This window comes from Macrotis lagotis, chromosome 4, assembly GCF_037893015.1.
Source record: "Macrotis lagotis isolate mMagLag1 chromosome 4, bilby.v1.9.chrom.fasta, whole genome shotgun sequence".
NCBI classification, from domain to species: Eukaryota; Metazoa; Chordata; class Mammalia; order Peramelemorphia; family Peramelidae; genus Macrotis; species Macrotis lagotis.
This window is the reverse complement of record NC_133661.1, coordinates 224,746,196-224,770,975: the sequence shown is the minus strand read 5'-3', so window position 1 is coordinate 224,770,975 and position 24,780 is coordinate 224,746,196. Positions and strand designations below refer to the sequence as shown.

Sequence of the window (24,780 nt, the reverse complement as noted above, 5' to 3'; positions counted from 1 at the left end):
AAAGGCCAAGAGAAGCTTTTAGAAAATCTTTATATGGGGGAAGAGGATTCAATATCCTGATGGGCTGAGCCCGAAAGAGACTACGAAACTAGATACCTGAAGCAGTGAAATGCTGTGGGACTGGATACCCTGTCAAACATGCCAAAATGAGAGTCACAGTCTGAAGATCTCAGTCAGGGAAAAGGAATAATCTCTTTCATCCAATAAGGGCAAGAGTGACACAGACAAGCAGTGTCCTGCAATCTCCTTCGTAAGAGGAAGAGGACACTGATGATGTGGTGTGACTTAAGAAGGGCAAAGAGTCCACTTTCTCTACACCAAAACATCTAGATGCCATTCATTCCCTTATCATATTGTCCTCAGGACTGTAATCTCTCTAAGTCTTTTAAGGAAAGATATTGAAACTTAGTGCTAAAATGCAAATGTGAAAACTCCTTAACACTTGCTGGGAGTCAATGTGGGTGTAGTGGAAAGATCCCAGGACTTATAAGGAAATGTGAGTTCATATTTGTCTCTGACATTATTTCAAACAAGTAATTAATCTTTCTGGACCTCAATTTGATCATCTGCAAAATGGGGAGAATATGTAATGAGTGGATGTAGAGGCTTTATTGTTGAAATGTGAACTATTACAATAAGTCATTAAGAATAAAATGTAATGAATGGAAGTTATTAATATCTGAACTTGAATTGTTTAAACAAAGTCATCCAGCTATGCCCTGAGGAAATGTATTTAAGACAATAGATTTTTGTGGGGAAGAGTGAATCAGGAAAGAAAGAAGTGGTACACTTTCTGAGAGATTAGCTGCCAAGGAACTTGGAGCAGCTTACTGTACTGGATAATTAGGAGAATATCTCCAGTTTAGTGAGTCAATTGGCAGTGACTAAACTGACCAAGGTTTTGAAGGCTTAGATACCATCTAGTCCTACCTCTTTATTTATAAAGGAGAAAATTGAATCTGAGGAGGTGAGGTGACTTGCCTAAGGTCACTCAGCTAATAGGTGGCAGAGTTAGGACTAGAACCCAGGTCTTCCAGTGTCTAGTCCCAGTGTCCTTTGTACTATACCAGGCTACTTGCTAGAGAATCAGACAGGCAATTTTTTCAAAAATTCGGTGTAAAGTGTGATGGAGCGTGTAATCGTGATAGTATCTGGTTCCTCAAAGAATAAGGCAATTTAGTGAAAAGGGCATAACACTGGGAATGAGGACACATGGATTATTAACTCATTAATGGTTAAAATGGTTTGACATGACCTAGGTAAGTAACTTTGGTCAAACCATTTTTCTTTCTGGATCTCCATTTCTTCATCTATGAAATGAACGATTGGACTGATGTAGGAATTCTTAACCTTTTCTGTGCCATGGACCCCTTTGGTGGGCTGGTGAAACTTATGACCCTCCTCTTGGAATCATATTTTTAAATAAGTAAAATAAATTCCAAATGAGTGTAATTGGAACCAAGAGTAATTAAAACAAGAACAACAAAAAAAGATGTAATTTTTTCCTTTTTAGTATCACAGCTACCCTGAAATCTATCTATGGATATCTGACCCCCCACCCAGGTTAAGAACCTCTGGACTAAAGGATCTGTTCTATGAAGTCCTTTCTAGCTTAAATATTCTGTATTCTATGGTCTAAGATTCTGTGTTTCAAGGTTTCTTTCAGCTCTTACTTTCTATGTTCTGTGTTCTCATATTATGAATTCTAAGGACTAATATTCTAGGATTCTAATCCTGTAGAAGAAGACATGAAATAAAGAATGAAAGAAAATGGAATCAAATGAGTAATAAAGTCAGTAATAATAGTACAGTAGAATTTTGGAGAAGGGATGGTAGGAAGATTTTTATTGAGTATAGGTGAACTGGGAATGGAGGGGGAGGGGAGGGGGAGGAGAGGGCTAGGGGGAGAACAAGGGATCCTGGGGATTAGACTGTTATTCTTTCAACCCACTTAGAAACTGTTGACTATTTAGTGATGATCTGAACAATGTCCAACCAGTTGGTTTAGGAAAAATAATACTTTATTTCTACCCTACGGCAACCTGTGAGTGTATTATTGACATTTGAAAGGACTAAGTCAGGAGGTTGCCAGGAGTTCATTCCAGTGCCCCATGTGATTCCCATGTGTCATCATCCTGAGGGAGTCTAAGGGTGCTGAGAATCACAGTGTTATTTTTGACTGCAGCTGTACTGGCCAGGAGCCGCCAAAATAAAGACAGGGCCAGGTCTGGCAGGGGGAGATCAAAGTCCCTTAGGCTTTGTCCTGTAATGATCAAAATCTGAATTGTATCCAAGAACCCTGCCTCATCAGGACTTTCATGAAGTGTGACCTTGGTCAAGTTGGTCGATTTCTCTGCATTTTAGTTCCTCCATCTGTAAAGAAGATATCATAATAGGTGCCATGTCTGCTATGTGTAGTGTGAAGCCAATTTTCTACATATAAAGTTTGGGGCTATTATTTAGTGAAAAGCTCCTATTCTCCCTAAGCCTACTCAAAAGATCTTACTGAGGTCCTCCCAAAGTCACATCCAAATGTTACTTCTCAACTTATGGAGTCTATATTTCATAGTTGAGTGGAAACAGGTGATAGAAAACTAGAAGAGTTCTGTCCTTACCTTTTATTCTCCCAACACATGCAAAAAATATACTGAAACATACATACATATATATGTATGTAATTTCTCAATCAATCATTCAGAACATATTTACCAAGTCCCTTGTGTTTAGTGCTGAGGATACAAAAAAGATAAAAATCAATCCATGTCTTCAAGGGACTTTCATGTTAATAGAGGAGATATGTAAATAAAAATACACATACAAGATAAATAGAAAGTAGATGTAAGGTGACTTTTGCAAGGAAGGAATTAACCACTGGAGGAGCTGGAAAAGGTCTTCTTCAGTAGAAGGTATTAATGTTGAATATTGAAGCAAAAGATATTCTAAGTGAAGGAGATGAAGAGAAAGAACATATCTAAAGAGGGAGACATTCCGTGTAGAACATACTCCATATACAGCCATACTCCAATACAGTAATTCACATATGTGCAAAGAAACACACACAGATACTGTTGTTCAGTTATTTCAGTTATATTCAGAATCTTTGTGACCTCATTTGAGGCTTTCTTGACAAAGATACTGGAGTGGCTTGTCATTCCCTTCTCCAGTTCATTTATGGAAATGAGCAAAATGGGTTAAATGACTTATCCAGGGTCACTTAAGTCACTTAAATATCTGAGGACATAAACTCAGGAAGATGAGTCTTCCTGACTTTAGGACTAGCACCCTATCCTACCTAGCTGTTATTAGGCTCTGCCCAACTATAGAAACTTTACACCACTTGGAAGATAGCCAGGCAGTCCAGGGATGATTTTTAAAATGGGGTCTTCCTAGAGGTGAAGCTTGCATGTTAGTGAAAGTATTTTGCAACCCTCCAGAGCAAGCTAGCACTAACACTTCTCCCTGTATTATTAACCTTTATAGTAGGGGTGAGATGGGCATGTGCTTGCCCCCCCCCCTTTCTAGCTCCCCATTTACATTCTCCCATAGCTTTTCCTTTGTAGTTCCCTGATCAGTTTTCCTTATTACCATTCCATATCTTGGAGTACTTCCCTAGAACCAACCTTTTTTCAGCAAAGTACATGCCATGCATTCTTTTGGACCTTTTCTCCCTATTAATGGTCAAACCCTCCAGAACCAGAGGCAATTCAAGGGCAAAGATATGTTTTTATTTTTAATTTAGGGGAAAAGACTTTGAGAATTGATTTCTACTGATATCTTTTCCTTAACTAATCCTCTTCTAACAGATATAAATTCCAAAGGTGTCTGGAGGCCTGTGGTTTCTCTGAAGAGGCATATGATTATGGATCTAGAATTGGGATGGAACATAGAGATTGTATATTCCAACATCCTCATTTTACAGATTAAGAAACTGAAATGTAGAGAGGTTCAGTGACTTAACCAATGGCATACATACACCAGAGAGTCCAGATTGGAACTCAGGTCTCATCAACTAAAGTTCGGCAGTTTTTCTGTTATACCACATTACTTCTTGAGCTGTTTCTTGCTCGAATCCACTCATCCTAGCCCTCCGCTGGTAGTGAATACTTTGTCTCTCCCCCATCAACCCCATACACACACACACACGCACGCACGCACGCACACACACACACACACACACACACACACATATATAAATATATATATGTATATATATATATGTATATATATATATATATATATATATATATACGCTGATTATATTAGATTATTGTCTGGAAACTAGGTCTCTGTATAAGGATGGAAAGGGTAGCTAGGAGGTACAGTGATTAGACCTCTGGGCCTGTAGTCATAAAGACTCTACCTTAGTGAGTTCAAATCTAGTCTCAGACACTTACTAGCTCTGAGACACTAGGAAAATCACTTTATCCTGTTTGCTTTGGTTTCTTCATTTATAAAATGAGTGGAGAAGGAAATGGCAAACCATTATAGTATTTATGCCAAGAAAACCCCAAATAGGGTCATGAAGAATTGGACATAACTGAAAAAGACTCAACAACAATGAAGATAAGTGAGTTCTCATTCCACTACTATGTATACAGAGATCATATTCTTTTAGAAAAAATTTTTGTTTATTTAAGGCAATGGGATTGAGTGACTTGCCCAAGATCATACAGCTAGGCAATTATTAAGTGTCTAAGGCTGGATTTGAACTCAGGTCCTCCTGACTCCAGGGTCAGTGCTCTGTCTACTATACCACCTAGTTACCCCCCCCCCCCCAAAGAGATCATATTCTGATTGGATGACCATTGCTATGGGAATTCTTTTGGGATATGGATTGGACTGACTGTTGAGGTCCCTCTTCCACTTTTCTAAATTACATGAGACTGGTATGTTCTGCAATAGTTCTTTTATGATTTGTAAATGGCTTACAACCTTGAGTTGTTTCCTGTGTTTTACCTCCCCAAGAACTTCTTTGAACTGGAAAGAAGTTAAGAAAATTGTTTTTAAAACCTCCATCCTAAGGATGAGGAAACTGAAGTTAGACTTTTAATGTTAAATTAAGACTAAAAGGCAAGTCAACTGATCCTCACTTTAGGACTTTTTTCTAATAAACAACACTATAACATAAGGTCAGGGACCAATACATTTGTAAATATTGCAGTACCTAGTGTAGATTATTGTTTAGTTGTGTCCAATTCTTTGTGGTCTCATTTGGGGATTTCTTGAGAAAGATACTGGAGTAGTTTGCCATTTCCTTCTGCAGTTCATTTTACAGATGAGGAAACTGAGACAAATATGTTAAGTGACTTGTCCAGTGTCAAACTGCTCAAGTTTTCCTGACTCCAGGCAAACCAATCTATTCACTATGCCACCTAGCCACATCCTCTAAATTCATTTATTCTTTTAGAGTTCTTATTATATGTAGGACATCATGAAAGCTGTTTAGTAAAATATAATGATAAGTGAAGCACTGGTTTTGCCTCTGAATTATTTACAATCTCATAGGCAAGATAAGAGCTAGAGAAGGAAATGGCAAACCACTCCAGTATCTTTGCCAAGACCTCTTTCTCCTTCCCCTCTTCCTCTCTCCTCCTTCACTCATTTGGGTCAGTTTTAAACATGACTGAACAAGAAAAGAAAAGTATATTGCTATAAGACAAGGCTAAAATAGTTTAGGCAAAAAGTGCTTTGTTCCACATTTTTTGGAACATAACAGTATTCCTTCTCTTTATCACTGTCTCAGAATTCCTAGCTGCCTGCTGAGCTCAGCACAAGGGCTATATTCTAGATGAGGCTGCTTTTCCTGATCTCTAACCTAGGTGATGATCTTTTCCTTAGCTACTTTACCTCCTTCTTCATCTTTAGCTTGAGTAGTTGGGAATTTGGGGAGACTCCTTTACCTTCTTCATCTTTAACTTGGAAATTTTATTTCTCAACTTTATTGGCAATTTGAGGAGGTTTCCTTACCTCTTTCCTCATCTTTAGATTTAGTAGTTGGGAATTTGGGGAAGTTACTTTCTTCTTCATCTTTAGCTTGAGTATTAGGGAATTTGGGGAGGCTAAAGAGATGGCAGCCTGGTTTAAAGAAAAGAATTCTGTTCTTAGATATGGGATCATGAACTTAGAGCTAATAGGGGCCTTAGAGGGCCTTTAGTCCACTAGCCTTATTTGATAGATGAAGAAACTGAGGGCAAAAGAGAAATAGGGGTTTGCTCAAAGTGATACAGATAGCTAAGGGCAGAGGTTTGATTTGAACTCAGGTCTTCTGATTCAGACTCAGTGCCCTTTCTACTGCCTCCCTCAGTCTCAACAGACTAACCTTCACATTCTTGTCAGTAGAATGGTTAACTATCATTGCCTGTGATAAGCCTGGGGTTTATGAAAGACAGCATGATAACATTCCTAATTCTTGAATTATAACACTTGGGTTCAAATTCCTTCTCCATGGCATTAGGAAAGTTACAACATCCCTGGGCTTCACTTTCCTAATTTGTTAAATGAGGGAATCAAATTTTATTACCTCCTGAGACCCTAAGTTCTCCCTCCCATACTTCCTAAGCAAGTCATGAACCCTTTGAGTTTCCATTTTTTTCATTTGTAAAATGAGACTAATAATAATTATCCTGCCTAGCTTGTGAAGTAAGTACTTATATAAATGTGAGTAGTTATTATTTCTTGGACTTGACCTCCACCTCCAAGGGCTTCTTGAGCATGTTGTCCGTAAATTAGATACTTCATACTCTCGAACCTCTCTACAATACTCTAGCACAGATTGACATATTATTATAGGTCCTCTAGTACTGTGGTAAACAAACCAAACTGGATGGAATCCAAGATCGACTGACTTCCTTTCACATTCAGTCCTCTGACTAAAGGCTCCACTAAGCTTCTTTTGTAGGCTTGTTGAACCTTAGTATGACGGAGGTATAGGGCATGGATATCTTGTTCTAAAAATGAGGTCAGGAAAATTCCCATGATCTGAGGATCACTATACTAGGCAGATTTCTCTGGCTTGGTTGGCCACTTATTTTCCTTTCTCAACTCTCAAAATGAGTAGATTTCCTCAGGGGAAATCTCATGTGTCTCCATCCCCACAAATCTTTGTGAGGGAGGGCCAGAGGTTCTGAGTTTGAGTCCCACATCATCTAACTATGGTCAACTGGCTTTGATGACTCAGTTTCCTCCTTTCTAAGACGAGGAGGTTGGAAGAGATGATCTGGATGGTCTCTTCCAGCTCTAAATCCAATGAGTGCATTCATGTGAGGGAACCCCCCCCCCAAAAAAAAACCAAAACAAAAAAACTTCTCACATAAAATCTTCCAACACTGCTGCCAGCCTGTAAATATGACAGTCTTTGGCTTCAGTCCCATTGGCAGGGAATCTCGATCCTAGGATTAGCCCTGGATAACTCATCTTAATGTGAGAAGGATCTTTTTTTTTTTTTTTAAAAAGGCTTGTTTGTTTGGTTCCTTCCATCCCTCCTTATTAACTTGTAAGTGACTTGAAATGACATTCCCTCCCCCCTTAACTTTTCCCCACTCTTTTGTAAATAACATATTCCTCTGATCAATTATCATCTTAAACTTTGGGGAAGATCAGACTTCCCAAGAATCAGGTTTCTAATGACTACTGTCCATTTTGATTTGGACGTCTTGAAAGAAAGAGATCACTGGCATAGGGGATAGAGAGTAGTCTCCCTGTCAGTAAGGCCAGGGTTCAAGATCTACCTCTCACACATCCTGTCTTAACATTTCAGATCACTCTCTTAAAACTGCTTGTTTTTCAATTCTAATAAAAAAAATCTAAGGGAAAGGGTTTGGACCTCTGAATTCTACAACAAGGAAGCACTATCTACCAAAGAAGGTTAAGTTATAGTCATCCACTGCATCCTGGGTCATCTTCATAGTTTTAACTTCTGTCTCAACACTGGATTTTGATAACTGGAAAAGAGTAAGACTGACCACTTTGAAATACTTCCTCACTTAAATCCAGTACACTTACAAGTCATGCTGTCATTTGATGATATCTTTGGTCCTCTTTGAAAATGAAGAATAGGGGTAGCTAGGTAGTGCATTGGAAAGATTCCCAACCCTGGAGTCAGGAGAGCCTGAATTCAAATCTTATCTCAGACACTCAAAAATTACCTAGTGGTGTGACCTTGGGCAAGTCACTTAACCCCATTGCCTTGCAAAAACTAAAAAAAAAATGAAGGACAAACAACAAAAGAATTCAGCTGCTGATCTGCATTGGTAGAGGGAGTTTCTTCACTGGGAGTACTCAGAAGTTTTGTAGGGGGATTAAGCCATGTGTGGGATATCTCTGACGTACACTATACCTCCATTTAAAGGAAACTCATGGCCTTGTCAGGCTCCTTATTCCATATGGTAATGTCTCCTCCAGTTGTTAATCGGTAAAACATACTACAGTCTACAATAGGGCAGCCAAGGACCATAACACCAGGGCTCACTTCCTCTACCTAAAAAATCTTCAGCTAGGAAAAGTATCTGTATTTGAAAATTAGTCTAAAGAAATTAATTAGAAGGCAACTGGAATCAGGAAGACCTGAGTTCAAATTAGACCTCAGACACTCTCTAACTGTATGACCCTGGGTGAGTCACTTAATCTCTGTCTGCTTAATCCACTGGTGAAGGAAATGGCAAACCTTTCCAGTATCATTGCCAAGAAAATCCCATACAGGGTAATAAAGAACTGGACCCAAATGAACAATAACAATAGCATTGATTAGTCTCTGATGGAATGGTATTGCAGACACCAGCAAGAAGACTTTTTAAAAAGATTTTATTTATTTTGAGTTTTACAATTTTCCCCCTAATCTTACTTCCCTCCCCCCAGCCCCGACAGAAGGCAATTTGCCAGTCTTTACATTGTTTCCATGGTATACATTGATCCAAATTGAATGTGATGAGAGAGAAATCATATCCTTAAGGAAGAAACATAAAGTATAAGAGATAGAAAGATCCGACAATAAGATATCAGGTTTTTTTCTAAATTAAAGGTAAAGTCCTTGGTCTTTGTTCAAACTCTACAGTTCTTTCTCTGAATACAGATGGTATTCTCCATTGCAGACAACCCCAATTGTCCCTGGTTGTTGCTTGGATGGAATGAGCAAGTCCATCAAGATTGATCATCACCCCTATGTCAGCAAGAAGATTTTTGAGGGAGGAAGGGTATGAATTTCTGTTTCTCCTGAAATTACTTCCCTATAGACTACACTCCGCTAAAGATTAAGACTGACCCTCTCGTCATCAGCAGGTGTTGAGGGAAGACAGAGACAGAGGAAGCCAAGAGGGCCAGCATGGCACCATATGGTCAGCACTTAAGAGGGTTAGAGAAACCACACTTTCCCATGAACTTAATGGAGTTCATTTGTAATTACCATTCTGTGCCAAAAAACCAGTTCATTACATTAAGTGCTGCCCACTGGCAATAGAACATTTCTCTCCCAGGGTGCAGAGAAAGAGGGCAGACTGTTCCATGAGGAGATGATATGGGGAGAGCAGCTGCAGGATAGGCTGCTCCATTTGGAGGGAGTTTGGGGCCCTCAAACCCCATGACACCATTCTTCCCCTGTCCCATCACAAATGCTTAGCCGTGTTTAGTCAGGCCTTCCATATAAACCTCTTCCCATGTGGGCCTGTATTTTTTTTCCCTTAAAATACAATTTCTCCCTCTCTAGTCTCCCTGGGGTATTATTATGTATAGAAAAGCCTTGGTGTGTTTACTTAGGAAATATTCATTATTCATCACAATCCACTCTTCTACCGGGTCACTTTCTCCACAGAGTCTGTTGATACATTTTTTTCCCCTGCTGCCCTAGGGTAGAACAGCTGTGAGCTCGGGCTACCCTAGGGAGAGCCTCAGCTAGACAGCTAGAATTTGTGGGATATGGGAAAGCAGGGGAAGATTTAGAAGGACTTTTAAGACTGCCCCAACTTTTTCAGATAGACTGAAAGTCAAAACAATTGAAGTGATTTGTCTGTGTTTACGTTGCTAGTGGCAGCACTGAGGTTATCCAGGTTATCTGGACATTTTAACACTGTGATTCCATTTGGGGTTTTCTTAGCAAAGATACAGTAATGGCTTGATATTTTTTTGTTCAGCTCATTTTACTGATGAAGAAATTGAGGTAAACAGGATTAAGTGACTTGTCCAGTAAGTGTTTGAGGCTAGATTTGAACTCAAGAAAGATGAGTCTTCCTGACCTCAGACCTGGTACTCTATCTACTGGACCATCTAACTGTCCCCTTTGACCCTCCTGAATTCAAATATTTTTCCTATCTGAGACCAAATAACTTGTTTCAGTCTTATGATCCTCCACAATTTACTATTTGAATATTACTGTTCAATACAGTTTTATGATTTTCATTTTTTTCACCTGCAAAATTAGATTAAATTTGATCACCTCTAAGATCTCTTAAGTTCCCTTTCTGAGTCTTATGATTCACCTTTGTTCACCGATGTCATGAATTTTTCTATGTGTTTGGGCATACCATCAAGTGCAACTCAAACCCTCTCTCTGGACCTGTTTTCATCTGTAAAATGAGGAAATTTGACAAATGACATCTAAAATATCTGCTGGATGTAGTGTTGAAAGTTTTAGCTCAGCTCTAAGGTTCTATATTCTGTGGTCTCTTCCAATGTTAACAATGTTATATTCTAAGGTCTCTTCAAGCTCTAAATTCTGTGATTCTGATTTTCCATTTATGTATCTAGAATATGGTGTCACCATAGCCACTCCAAGGCATAGTAGCTAATGCCCTGGAAGCTCTTAGACTGACCATGGGCATGTAGATGACGATGATGATGATGATGATGATGTTTGTGTTTGTTCTTCCATTCTTGAAGAAGACCATGCTTCACAGAGGTCATTCCTTGACTAGCCCATGAATTGGCTCTAAGTGTATGTGTATATGTGTGTGTGTGTGTGTGGGGGGGGGTGCTGTGCTAAGTCACCAGCCTCACTATCCCTTCTGGGGTCATCATGGTCCAATGGCCAGATATGAATCAGGATGATTGGAAATTGCACTGGTTGCAAGGCAATCTGGATTAAGTGAGTTGATTAAGGACATACAACTAGTAAGTGTCCAGTGTTGGAGGCCGGTTTTGAACTCAGGTCCTCCTGAGGTCAGACCCGGTGATTTATTCACTATACCACCTAGTTGGTCTTATGTGGGGATGGTGGTAGGGGTGGTGATATTTGTATGAAAAGGGGGACCTTCCTCCTCAGTTGGAGATCTGTTTCTTGATTGAATGGAGAAAAATGGACTGAGAATAAACTTTATATGAGTGAATCCTTCCAATAATTATAAATGTTACAAAATTCAAAGATCATGGCAGTAACTTATATATACTTGTGTGTGTGTGTGTGTGTGTGTGTGTGTGTGTGTGTGTGTGTGTGTGTATGTGTGTGTGTGTGTGTATGTTTTTGGTTAGAGAATGGGAGACCTGAGAAGAGGGATTTGAAGAGTAAAGATGGAAGGTCTAACTTTTAAAGAGACTGATTCCTAATTCTTTCAAATGTTTTCTGATTTTTTCCCCCCCTTCAAATATTCTTTCATTTCCCCCATTGGAGTTTAAGCTCATTGAGAGTGGACATTGTCTTGTGCAGCCTGTGCTCCTACAGGATTCTAAGCACAGGGCTAGTCACAGACTGATGCTTGAATCATGCAAGAAAGGGAAGGGAGAAAGGAGAAAGGAAAACATCTCTTGGTGAGGATTTAGAATCAACCTGATAACCAGATATATGTGTTGTAGGTGTGTGAATGTGTGTATATGTAGATATAAAATTATATATATGCGCACACACACACACACACACACACACACACACATATATATATATAAATGTATTGTGTACAATTGAATATGTACGTATGGTGTATATAATATATATGTTTTTAAAATCTCACTTTGTAAACTAGGTATCATATCTTTTTTTTTTTTTTTAGATTTTTGCAAGGCAATGGGGTTAAAGTGGCTTGCTCAAGGCCACACAACTAGGTAATTATTAAGTGTCTGAGGCTGGATTTGAACTCAGGTACTGCTGACTCCAGGGCCAGTGCTCTATTCACTGCACCACCTAGCCACCCCTAGGTACCATATCTTTACACATATGACAATTACACACATCTTTAGGATGCATGACTATACATTTTAGGATTCCTATTTTGGTTTCCTTCATTTAATAAGTCTCTAGTATTGTGAATTTTATGTTTTTATGTAGGTAGTTGTTTTCAGCAATGTTGGGGGGACCCGGACCATATCCCCGGTTTCCTTAGTCCAGACTTTGAATCAAGAAACACAGGAAAATCTTCCAAAATATACCAGAGTCCTTTTTATTGCCTTACAAGGGCTACTGTAGTAGAGGAATGTGAGATGTTAGAGTATTGTTATATTTCTGCAGTCTTTTGTTCAGAATTAGATCTGAATTAGGCAGCACCATAGAGTGCTGGGTCTGAAAGGAGAAAGACTTTAGTTCAAATTCAACCTCAAACACTAGCTTGTTGTGTGACTCTGTGTAAGTCATATCATTTGTTTACCTTAGTTTGCCATATTGTAAAATGGTTATAATAACAGCACCTACCTCCCAGGGTTTTTGTGAGAAAGAAATAAGATAAATTTTTGTAAAAAAAATTGACTGGCACAGAGTTCATACTTAATAAGTATTTATTTTATCCCCCCATTCTTGAATTGAATAAAGAAAAGTACTTCACTTATCCCATTCTTGAGCTGACTACAGATAAGTACTTCACCTTGCACTCAACCCTAACAGAGGCAAGAGGCAAACTGATGTTCACAAAGCCTTCCACTCCTTCACAAAGCCTTCCACTCCTTCAGAATGTTCCCCCTGAATGTGCCCTCCCAATCTCCCTTCATCCATCAAATCTAATCTGCTCCAGTGTGGTGAAGTTGAAACACTCCTGGTTTTGGTGTCAGAGCAACTGAATGTAAACTTTAGCTTTGTTGTTCTTGAAGAAGACCATGACATCAGGGAGGTGAGGCCATGACTTGACTTTGCTATGGATTAGCTGTATTATTGTTATGTTGAGTCTTACTCTTCATGACTCAATTGGGGTTTTCTTGGCAAAGATATTGGAGTGGTTTACATTTCCTTCTCCAGATTATTTTACAGATGAAGAAATTTAGGCAAATAGGGTTAAGTGACAGGATCATACAGTTAGGAAGTATCTGAGATCAGATATGAATTTGGGTAGACTCATCTTCCTGACTCCAGGTCCAACACTCTACTCACTGTGCCACCTTTCTCATATTAACTTGTATTTATTTTAGATAGGACATCTGTGTTTTCTCTCTCTTTGCTAGCCTTGGGGGGCAGAGTCGCTGCTGCATCTTTTTGTTCATTCCACCCTCCCTTCTCCCCTTTCCTTTTCCTATCCACTCATAATTGCCCATAATAGGTGCTCAATAAGTTTATGTTTAATCAGTGAATAGATGGATCTGAAATAAAACCTCATTTTCCTTGTAGTTATTTATTTTCCACTATTCCTATTCATGTTTACCATACTCCAGATAAACCAGGAGACTCAGACTCTACATTCCTTCTGTACTTTTACCAACTCCGTGCTCTCTATTTCAAATTAGAACCTGAATTCTGCCTTTTCAATCTTCTATGAAGCTTCCTTTGATGCCCCTGGACAGAAAGAATTTCTCCTTCCACATTTTGTTTATATTTCTCTTAAGATACTTTTCTCTTTTTGTCCTATCCTAGAGGAAAGCCGAATTTACCTTCTCCCTGGTTTTTCACACACATTGTATCTTCTATTCTCATACCTTTGCATCATCCATTCTGCAGATTTGAAAGGTACTTTCCTTGTCACCTTTACCTTAGAATCTTTGCTGATCCTCCTTACTTAAAGTATCTTCCCTGCAAAATTACCTTGGATTTAATTATATATATATATATATATATATATATATATATATATATATATGTATTTCTATAAAATGTACATACAGGCACACACACACACACACACACACAACACACATATATATACACATCACAGAAAAAAGCTCTTTGAAGGCAGAAATTGGTTCTTTTTAAACTTTGTATTCTCAATGCATAGAGTAGTGTCTAACACATAATAGGTACTTAATAAAAGGTTCAGATGCTTATTACCTATGTGACCCTGGGTAGGTCACTTAATCCTTAGTTTCTTCCTCTGAAAAATGAGTTGGACAAGGAAATGGTAAACCACTCTAGTATCTTTCTCAAGAAAACTTCAAATAGGGTCACAAGGAGTCTGACATGACAGAAAAATGACTAGACAACAACAATAAATGGGTCCATTGATTGTATTATATAGGGTCTTGGAGCAGACTGGAGCTTTAGGGACACATACCTTGTATTATATTGTACTTTTTAAAAGTACTTTATATTTTCAAAGTTCTGATATAATTATTGCTATCCCCATTTTACAGTTGAGAAACTTGTCAAGAACTAGATTTGGGCCCAGGATTTGTGACCTTGGGCAAGTAAATCATTTAACTTCTCAATAAAGAAAGAAATGTAGACTAAATGAGCTAATACTATTTCTATTCTAATTCTATTCAGCAAGCTTATTCTTTCATCTATTTACCTAGATGAAAGACTCTGCTGGGTACTGGTAATATTGACTCCTCTCCTCCCATTTCCCACTGCAACCAATAAAATGTAATACAGAGTATCCTGTGAATTGTATTGTTTTCAGGGCTTAAAACTGATAACTTGTGAAATTGCTTCTTTTAAGGAAGTTAAATTCTACTAGGAGATACAACCTTTATGATTACAGTATAAGCAAGATAATTTGAGATAAAGGAAGGACACTAACAACTGAGGCAGGAGAGAAATCAAGAGACTTCCTCTAGGAGTTTGTACCTGAATGAAGCCTCCAAGAACTTTATGGATTCCAATAGGTTGAATTGAAGTTGAAATACACTACAGACATAGGGCACAGTAGGAAAGTGACAGATTAAATGCAAAATTCAAGAAATAAGAAAGAAGCTGCTTTGTCTGAAATTTAGATTACATAAAGCAGATTCATGTAAAATGTCTATAAAGGGGAGCTGAAGCTAAATTGTCAGAAGTTTGAAATGGCTGTATTTTTTCAGACACAGTAGAGATCCTTGAAAGTTTCTTGAACAAGGGAATTACATAACTATATGTCATTCTTTGAAAAGCAATGTGGAGAGAGAGAGAATGGAAGTAAGAAAGACCATTCAGAAGACCACAATATTTCTTCATAAGGGTAGCTAGGTGGCACAGTGGATAGAGCACTGACCTGGGAGTCAGGAGGATGGAAGTTCGAATCCAGTCTCAGACATTTGGTACTAGCTGTGTGACCTTGGGAAAGTCACTTAACGCTGATTGCCTGGCACCCAGGGTTTTCTCTGGTCATTCTGATTCGTATCTGGCCACTGGACCCAGATGACTCTGGAGGAAAAAAGTGAGGCTAGTGTGTACCTCCTCAAGTGCTTTATGGTCTTCTTTGAGAACTAAGGACAAACATTATTATTATCATCATCATCATCATACTTCCTCATACAGGCAGTTGGTATTGTTGGATTGGGGTTTAGAAGAGAGATCTGGACTAAATACATTGGTTTTGCAATTTTATGCCTAGCTATGGTAATTGAACCAAAGGAATTGATGAGATCATTAAGAAAATCTATCATGGGAAGAAGGCTCAGGGCAGAACTTTAATTGAGGGTTGGGGGGGTACACAAACAATTGGAGTGTAGGTGACAAATGATGATTCAGCAAAGGAATCTAGGAAGAAGGTGATCGATAGAGTAGCATCCTAGGAACCAAGGAAAGAGACTTTCCTAGAGAAGTACATGGTCAAAACCTGAAAAAAGGTCAAGAAGGATGAAGTCTGAGAAAAGGTCACTGGCTTTTACAGTTAAGAGATGGTTGATAATCTTGGAAAGAGAAGTTTCAGCCAAGTAGCAGGACCAAAATCAGATTGAAGGGGTTGGGAAGTGAGTACAAGATGAGAATATAGAGGATAATAAAAGCAGATGTCTTTTCTGGGAATTTGACCATCAAAGGGAAGAAAAATACAGGCTAATAGTTTTAGGGTATATCAAGGTCACATAGCAGTTTGTATTTTTTTAATTAAAGTATTGGGGGGAGGAGACCTGATCCCTTCCAGTTCTTTTTTTTTTTTTTTTGCTTTTTGCAAGGTGAATGGGGTTAAGTGACTTGCCCAAGGCCACACAACTAGGTAATTATTAAGTGTCTGAGACCAGATTTGAACTCATGTACTCCTGACTCCAGGGCTGATGCTCTATCCACTGCGCCACCTAGCCACCCCCCCTTTTTTTCCCCTTCCAGTTCTAAAAGATTGAGATCTTACCATTCTTGTAGCCATCATGTCTCTTGCCTGCCTCTCTTTATAAAGGAAGACACTTTGTTTCAATAATATTTTTAATTAGTTTTTGCATTTTATTTTATTATACATTATATTATATTTTATTTTATTTTTATAGTCCTTTAAGGTTTAAAAATGATTTGCTCATAACAATCCTCTAAGGAAGGGTAGCAGGTATTATTATTATTATTATGATTATTCCCATTTCACAGATGAATAAATTGAAGCCCAAGGAGGACAAAATGACACACAGCTAATAAATGTTAAATTCAGATTTTATTTTAGTAATAATAATAATAATAATTAGCATTTACATACTATGTCCCAAGCACATTTTAAGTATTATTTCCTTTGCTCCTTACAACCACTCTGAGAAGTAGGTACCATTGTCATCACCCCCATTTTATGGATGGAAAAACTGAGGCAAGAGGTTAGCTGACTTGTCCCAAGTTATAGATGGGGAAACTGAGGCAGAAGAAGTTAGATGACTTGTCCCATTTTATAGATGAAGAAATTGAGGCAAAAAATGTTAGATGACTTACCCAAGGTCACATAGATAATATCTGATGTTGGATGAACTCAATATCTTCCTGATACACTCAGTACTCTCTATCCTCTCCATTATTTAGCTGCCTCAAGCACCACTTTCCTTCATTTTCTGTTATAGCACACATCTCTGTAATTTTCTATATATTGTCCATGCTCCTATACTGTAAGAGTCTTGAGGGCATGAACTGTCTCTTAAATATTCATATATCCTCTTTAGAACCTAGAAATAGAATAGGTAAATAGAATAGGTTCCATATTTTTAAAATTTTAGTTAAAAAGATATTTTTTCCTTGTAGTTGAAATATTGCCTTGTAGCTAATTCTCACAAGAGTCTTGTGAGAAACTACCTTAGTGTTTAGGATACTTTTATTTTCCACAAAACTTTTCAGTTTAATTTTCTTTTCCTCCCTTATTGAACTCTCTTTCCTTACCCTATGATAACAGATCAGAGGAGAATGGCCATGGAGATCACTACATCTAGTGCCCAGAGAACCATTGGGCACGAAGAATACAGTCTATATAGCAGTATGAGTGAAGATGAGCTTATCCAAATGGCCATCGAGCAGAGCCTGACCGATGGCTCCCCTGGGCAGCCAGCTGACCCAAGTTGTCAGAAAGCTCGGACAGCAGCACGAGAAACAGCTGTGGCCAATCGCTCCAACAGGCCACCTGCCCATTTTTACCCATGGACTAGGTAAGTGAATGACAAACTTTGCATAGTGGAGGGCAGAGTTGGGTGAGAAAGGGAACCTGGGATAGCTGGAAGGGTGAAAGGAGGAAAGGATGGTTACACAACAGAACCTTGCCTTCCTAGCCAAGAGTTTGATCAAGCAAAGGGAGACCATATGATGTAGTGGAAAATCTGCTGGATTTGGTCAAGGAGGCCAACATTGAATCCAAGTTCTTAACATTTTTCAGAATCTCAGTTTCTTCATTTGTAACAAGGGGATAAGACTTACATTATTTAACCAACAGGGCTGTTAAGAGGAAAGTGCTTGTAAAGTATTGTAGAAATGTGAATTATTCTATTTGACTAATTCTCAATTATTTATATGAATGGTAACAGTGGTGTGGACACTCTAAAATGCTAACTAATCCAGGAAAGAATTCGTTTTTATTTTCAGAATGCTTTTGTGTGCTTTAACTTTGGATACAGACTAATGGATGTAACAGGGAAAGGGTCAACTATGGAATCGGGAAAGTATGTCTTAACTCACATTTCTATAGCCCTTATATGGTTTTTTTATATCAATCCTATGGTAGAATGGTAATGCATATTTTATATTTAAATTTAATTCAACAAACTTTTATTAAATTCCTCCTATATTCCAGTCACTATAAGGCCTGGGAATACCAAAACCAAATCAGATCCTTTCCTCAAGATAAATAAATTCTACTGAGTTTAAGACCTGGATTCAAGATTTGTTTCTTGAATATATTAGCTGGAAAGCCTGAGCAAGTCTTGTAACCTTTCAGTGACTCAAACTATTACAATAAAACAATGTAGCTATTTATTTTCCTTTTTTTGGTCTCTCTGTGTTTTTATATACATACATGTATGTATGTGTATATATATATATATATATATATATATATATTATACATGTATTTATAGCATTTAACACCTTGGCATTTTAAAAACCTTGTTGAATTAAACTGAATGAAATAAAGTTTTAGATGAGCTGTTCTTCTAAGTTGATGGAGGGGTTTTACAGACTGAGTCTTCCCTAAAAATAAAAAATTTCATATATTTAAAATTTCTTCATATATGTGAGCAAATAAATTCTTAAACAGGATGTCCCAAATTTTAATGCAAGGTTAAGTATTCACAGCATATTGGGTGGTCCTTTTCTCAATAATAATATCAAATACATATTTTAAATTTTAGCTTAAAATATACTAAGACTTTGGGACATGCTATGTATGTGTCATGTATGTATGTCTGTATTTATGAGTGTATAGATGTCATGTGTATATATGTCCATATTTGTATAAATTATATATGTGTATTTTATATATTATGCATAGTCATATACAAATGTGTAATATTTATTTACATTTATGAATGTGTATATTTACACTACATATAATATATAAACTTACACATATGCATCTTATAATCACAGGCAGTTAGGTCATGCAGTATCTTCCAGAGTTCAAATCTGGTCTCAGACCCTATTTGTGGGACCCAGTTTTGTCTCAGTTTCCTCAACTGTCAAATGAGCTGGAGAAGGAAATAACAACCACTTTAGGATCTTTGACAAGAAAACACCAAAAAGGGGGTCATAAAGAATCAGACAAGATTGAAACATGACCAATATAATCACACACACAATTAGAGCTTTCATTTCATTGGTAGAGGAAGCTCTCAGGGAAAAAATTTTTTTTTTCCCAATTTAGATAGGTACTTTCAAACAAAGAAATTTTAAAAATGATTTGGGTCACTAAGAATTCAAGTCACAAAATTAATATGAATCAGAGACAGAATATGAACCCATGTGTTACTGAATGAAGATAGCTCTTTATCTACTGTGTTATGTTACCCCCCTCCAAGTCCATATTTGCATTCATATATATATATATATATATATATATGAATATATTCTTATGTATATGTGTGTATTTGAGCTTTGTGCACTGATTTCACATACAAATATAACAAATTAAACTCTACTCTGGGAAACCTGACTTAAGAGTCATTGTAAAATTACCCATCTTCCCCATGCTCATTTCTCCTTGTTCAGTAGCAGCCTGGTCCTTACTGGGAAAAAAAGCACCAGCATCTGATATAGCAATGTAATATTAATTGGTTAGCTAGGTGACTTATTTTTACTCCAAGTGGATGCTTCAGGAATAATTAAGTAATTTTGTTTACAGATTTTTGTCTATAAGGTCTAGCTAAGCTGAAGGAAGGTAAAATTGCTTCAGTTATTGAAACGATATGGAATGCACCCTTCCCATTCCATCAAGGCCAAAAGTCAGGTATGGGATCAGTTGGAAGACAGATGAGAGAGTGAGGAGGAATTAAAAGTCAAGTGGTTGAGTCCACACATTAAAAACAAGAAGAATGACTATTTAAAAATTGTGCCTTTCAACTTGAAAGTAATATTCATGAGATTAAGAGCTAGAAGAGACTAAAAACCAGCTATTCCAGAGGTTCTCAATTTTTTTTATCTATGTGCCTTGGATCCCTCAGGTAGCTTGATGAAATCTAAGGAGCCCCTGTCTGAAAAAAAATTTTTTAAATGAAGGAAATGCTAAATTTCAGTTAGAACAGGAATTCCTGGGGTTCACAGATTTCAGAAGGATCCATGAATATGAATGGAAAAATTACATCTTTATTTTCACCAGCCTTTGACTTCCTACTTAAAATTTTATTTTATGCTTTAAAAAATATTAAACTGAGAAGGGTTCCATGGGTTTCATCAGACTACCAAAGGGGTTCCATGACATTTAAAAGAGCAAAAAGTCCCCTTTGCTAGAGGTTAATGCAAATAATGATATAATTTTTTCCCATTCAAGTTCATGGTCCTCTTGAAATCTCTCCTTCACAGCCCCTTAGTGTGTCCAAGTTAAATTGGCCCTGATATTCTAGCCAGACTCTCAAATGGAAGTTCAGAGGAAGGAAGTAATTTGTCCAAAATCAATCAAGTAAAATAAGTGATAGAGGCAATATTCAAACCCAGATTTTCTGACAAAATCTGAACTATCACCATTTCTTTCCCTGCCCCTTCCCTTTATGGAACAATAGATACAATGCTAGACATGGAGTCAGGAAGAATTGAGTTCAAATCCAGCCTCAGATATTTACTAGCTATGTTTTCCCTTAGTCTGTCTCAGTTTCCTCAACTATAAGATGAAAATAAAAATAGTACCCATTGCCCAATTGTGGTGAGGATCAAATGAGATAATATTTATAAAGGATTTCACAAAGAGGGTGGCACATAGTTTTTACCTGATGCTTATTTCCTCCCTTCTTTCCATCTAGAGTATGAAACATTGGCAGATCCTTAGATTTCAGACTGCTGTCTTTTTTTTTTTTTCAGTCCAGGGGATTATTTTTCACTCAGGCTCAGAGCAACATACGCTTCAGAGTTTTAACCTAGACTGGAATTCTTCATATAGCTAAAGGAGGACTTTTGCTTTCCTAGGTTCAAGTCCTGCTACTCTTACTACATGTTTCACTTTGGGCATGTTACACAGCATCTCTGGGTCTTAATTTCTTCCCTGGTAAACTAAGAAAGTTTCTCAGGATGACCTCTGAGGTTATCCCTTCCAGCTCTGTTCTATAACATTGATATGAGGGCTTAATATACATTTGTCACCAATTTTTCTAAGGTGATAGTCTCCCATTTCTTCTTTGCTTGGAAATACCTCCCCAACTTGAGAATATCTTCATTGGACCAGTCCTAACAGGCTACAAAGTATTTTGGTGAAAACATTATTGAGAATGTGATGTACACTTTGTAAAAGGACTTTCCCCCTCCCACTCTGTGTAAATAGCAGCGCTGTACACAGATGATGTAACAATCATCTTGGCAAAGTTCCCCAGGATTTTATTAGTAAATTCTCTAGTATCTATGACTGGGATCAGAAAAAGAGAATCATACACGCTTTTAGACCCTGAATAAATAAGTCCTTCTGGACTTTAAATCTTTTCGGTAAAAAACAAACAAACAAACAACTTAATTATTAACATTAAGATGACCATAGTATATCATCCTACAGATCTTATTCTTCTTGTATATTAGAAGATAAACTGAGTCTTATTATAGACTTGAACTCATAGAATCATGAACTCTTCACGGGGGAATGACCCAGGAAAATACCTGACCTGACCCCTTCCCATCTCTACAGTATTAACATAGAATCATCCATATGTCACAAGTACCTGAAAGGCTTTCAGTAATGAAGAGTTCATTATGGATGAAGGCAAGAGGTGACACGGTGAATGAACCTTTGGAATAGGAATCTAGAAAATATATGTTCAAATATTCCCTCAGATGCTTACTAAATTGTGACACTTTCCTCATCTATGAGATGGGGATAATAATAGCATTCACTTCATAAAATTATGTCAGAGATCAAATAATATATTTAAAGCATTTTATAAATCTTAAAATACTATTTTTGTTGTTTAGTTGATTCATTTATTAAACATTAAGGTTTTTTTTTTGGCAAAGATATTGGAGTGGTTTGGCAATCACTTCTTCAGTTCCAGAAATTGAGGCAAACAGGCTTTGCCCAGGGTTCCTTCCATAGTTAGTATGCATCTGAGGTTGGATTTGAACTCAGGTCCAGCACTCTATCCACTGCACCACCTTGCTGCCCCCAAAGTACTATATAAATGCTTATTATCTGTTGTTGTAACCTCATGAATCAGCCTATTTCTCTTACGAATTACTTGAATTGTGAATTGAATTTCTATTTGAATTTAAATCCATCTCCTTCTAGCTTTCATGGATTAGTCCTAGTTCTGCCCATTGAGGCTAATTTTTTTCACAGGTGAGCCAAGCCAAACAAGTGTTTTATTTGAAGACAATAATTATGTTTCTCCAAGTCTCTTTTCTATGCTAAATATATCCAATGGATAGTACCTTAGCTATAGTGATAAATGCCAGCTTGAAGGGTCAAATCCACATACTGCCATTGCTACTCCAGTGGCTTACTTCAAGAGGCTATACAGCTCCCATTCTCCAGCTTTTTAATGTCTATTGTTGATTTTTTCTATGATATTTCCAACCTAAATTTGTGCAAAAATGAACAAATATAAAACTTGAAATGTAGCTGATTATTACATACAAATATATAGGGCAGGTGACATCTAGTTTTGCTTTTGGTTTTTAAAAGATTTATAAACCATTCTGCAGCAGTGAGTATGGTTTAAACTGTAGCAAACCACAAACAGAACTAAAAGGAACCTGAGAGGTCATTTCTTCTAATCTGTACCTAAATAGGAATCTCCTACACAACATTTTTGACAAGGGGGCTTGATTACTTTCAAATGAAGGGGACTCTTACAACCTCTTAGAGAGTCTTATTCCATTTTGGACCCAACTAGGTATCATAGTGACTAGAGTGCCAGGTCTAGAGAATGGAAGACTCATCTTCCTGAGTTCAAATCTGGCCTCAGATACTTTCTGTGTGATTCTAGTCAAGTCACTTTATGCTGTTTGCCTTAGTTTCCTCATCTGTAAAACGAGCTGGAACAGAAAATGGTAAACTACTCCAGTATAAATCAAGCCAGGATCATTAGCCAAAATGTAAATGTTCATACTGAAAATTACTAATCAGCTGATTATTAAAGAGTCAATTCACACTAGTCCAACCCATTCATTTTATAATGAAGAAACAGATTCAGACAGAACTGACTTTTTCCAGTGCCTGCCTTGTGTAAAACACTACACTAAATACTGGAAAGATAAAGACAAAATATTCAAAGCCTGCCCCTACTCTGTAAGAGGTGATAACATTCCACTAGGGGACTATAAGATATATTCAAATCAGCAAGTATAAAATAGTATGATGAGACCAAGAACTCCAAACTAATCAGGAAAGGCTTTCCATAGTAGGTGTTGTCTGAGTAGAGTCTTGAAGGACATTAAGGATTAAAAGAGATGGAGATGAGAAAGAAAGGGAACAGAAAGTCAGTTTGAATGGATATAGATTGGGTGAAAGGAAGTTGTACAAAATATGTTGGGCAAGGTACAATCTTATGAAGGATTTTAAATGTCAAGTTGAGGCATTTGTATTTTATAGTAGAAATCATAGGAAGGCATCAAAAATTTCTGAGCAGGGGTGTGTTGTAATTTGACCTATGTTTTAGGAAGATTTTATACACACACACACACACACACACACACACACACACACACAGTTTTGTAAAAGAGACCATTTAGGAGGTGATCTCAACAATCTTTGTAAGAAGTGATAAGCTACTGAGCTAGGGTGGTGGTCCTGTGATTAGGGAAAAGGGGACTAGATTTAAGAAATGCTGGAAGTAGTGAGATTTTGCAACTAAGTTCAAAATGGGAGTGGGATGGGGAAGATTAAGATTGACTCTGAGATTATCAACCAGATTGATTGAAAGGCCAATGATGACCTTCATGGAGTAAGAGAAGTTTAAAGGAGGTCATAGATTATGAGTTCCATTGTATGCATATTGAGATGCTGATGAGACATCTAAGAAATGTCCAATAGGTATTTGGTGAAGGATGACTGGAATTCTGGAGGAAGCTAAAATGCATGTGTAGATTTAATAGTTTTATGTAGAAAGAAGATAAACTCTTGTGGGGATTGTGAGAAAAGAGGGCTTAATATAGACCCCACAATAAAGGGTAAAGGAGTAGACATCACAATATTTGACTTTCTCTGTATTACTTTGTCCCTTAACTTGAACAAATCCTGAACTATCTTGCTTCTCTCTATGCTTAAGCAAAGTTCTTTCTGCTTAAAATACTTTTCTTTCTCCTGTTGAATTGCTACCCATCATTTAAAGTCTAACAAAAGTGCCCCCTCCTCTGTACTTGCTTCCCTGATTCACAGTGAATCAATCAATAAAAATTTATGGAGCCCTCAATATGTACCAGGTTAAGGGGATACAAGCACAAATAGAAATAGAAAGACAGTCCTTAACTTCTCAAAGAGTTTGTTTAAAAAATGTTGAGCCTTTCCCCACAATGTCAGTGGATAGGTTCCTTTTCATTCTTGACTTTATTATCATTGCTGTTGAGTCATTTTTCAGAACTATTCAACTCTCAAAACCCCATTTGGGGTTTTCTTGGCAAAGAAACTGGAGTGGTTTGCTATTTTATCAATGAGCCACCAGGGATAAGTG

At 37.5% G+C, this 24,780-nt stretch overlaps 1 protein-coding gene across 2 annotated transcripts in view; it reads left to right on the top strand.

The window, feature by feature from the left end:
- The window catches only part of ASB2 (ankyrin repeat and SOCS box containing 2), a 74,754-nt gene that overhangs the window by 7,606 nt on the left and 42,368 nt on the right, over window positions 1-24,780 (top strand). For both annotated transcript variants that reach the window (XM_074235475.1, XM_074235474.1), the window contains exon 2: window positions 17,388-17,637. In XM_074235475.1, coding sequence (XP_074091576.1) covers window positions 17,399-17,637 — 239 coding nt within the window. In that variant the 5' untranslated portion in view covers window positions 17,388-17,398. The remainder of the gene's footprint in view (window positions 1-17,387; window positions 17,638-24,780) is intronic.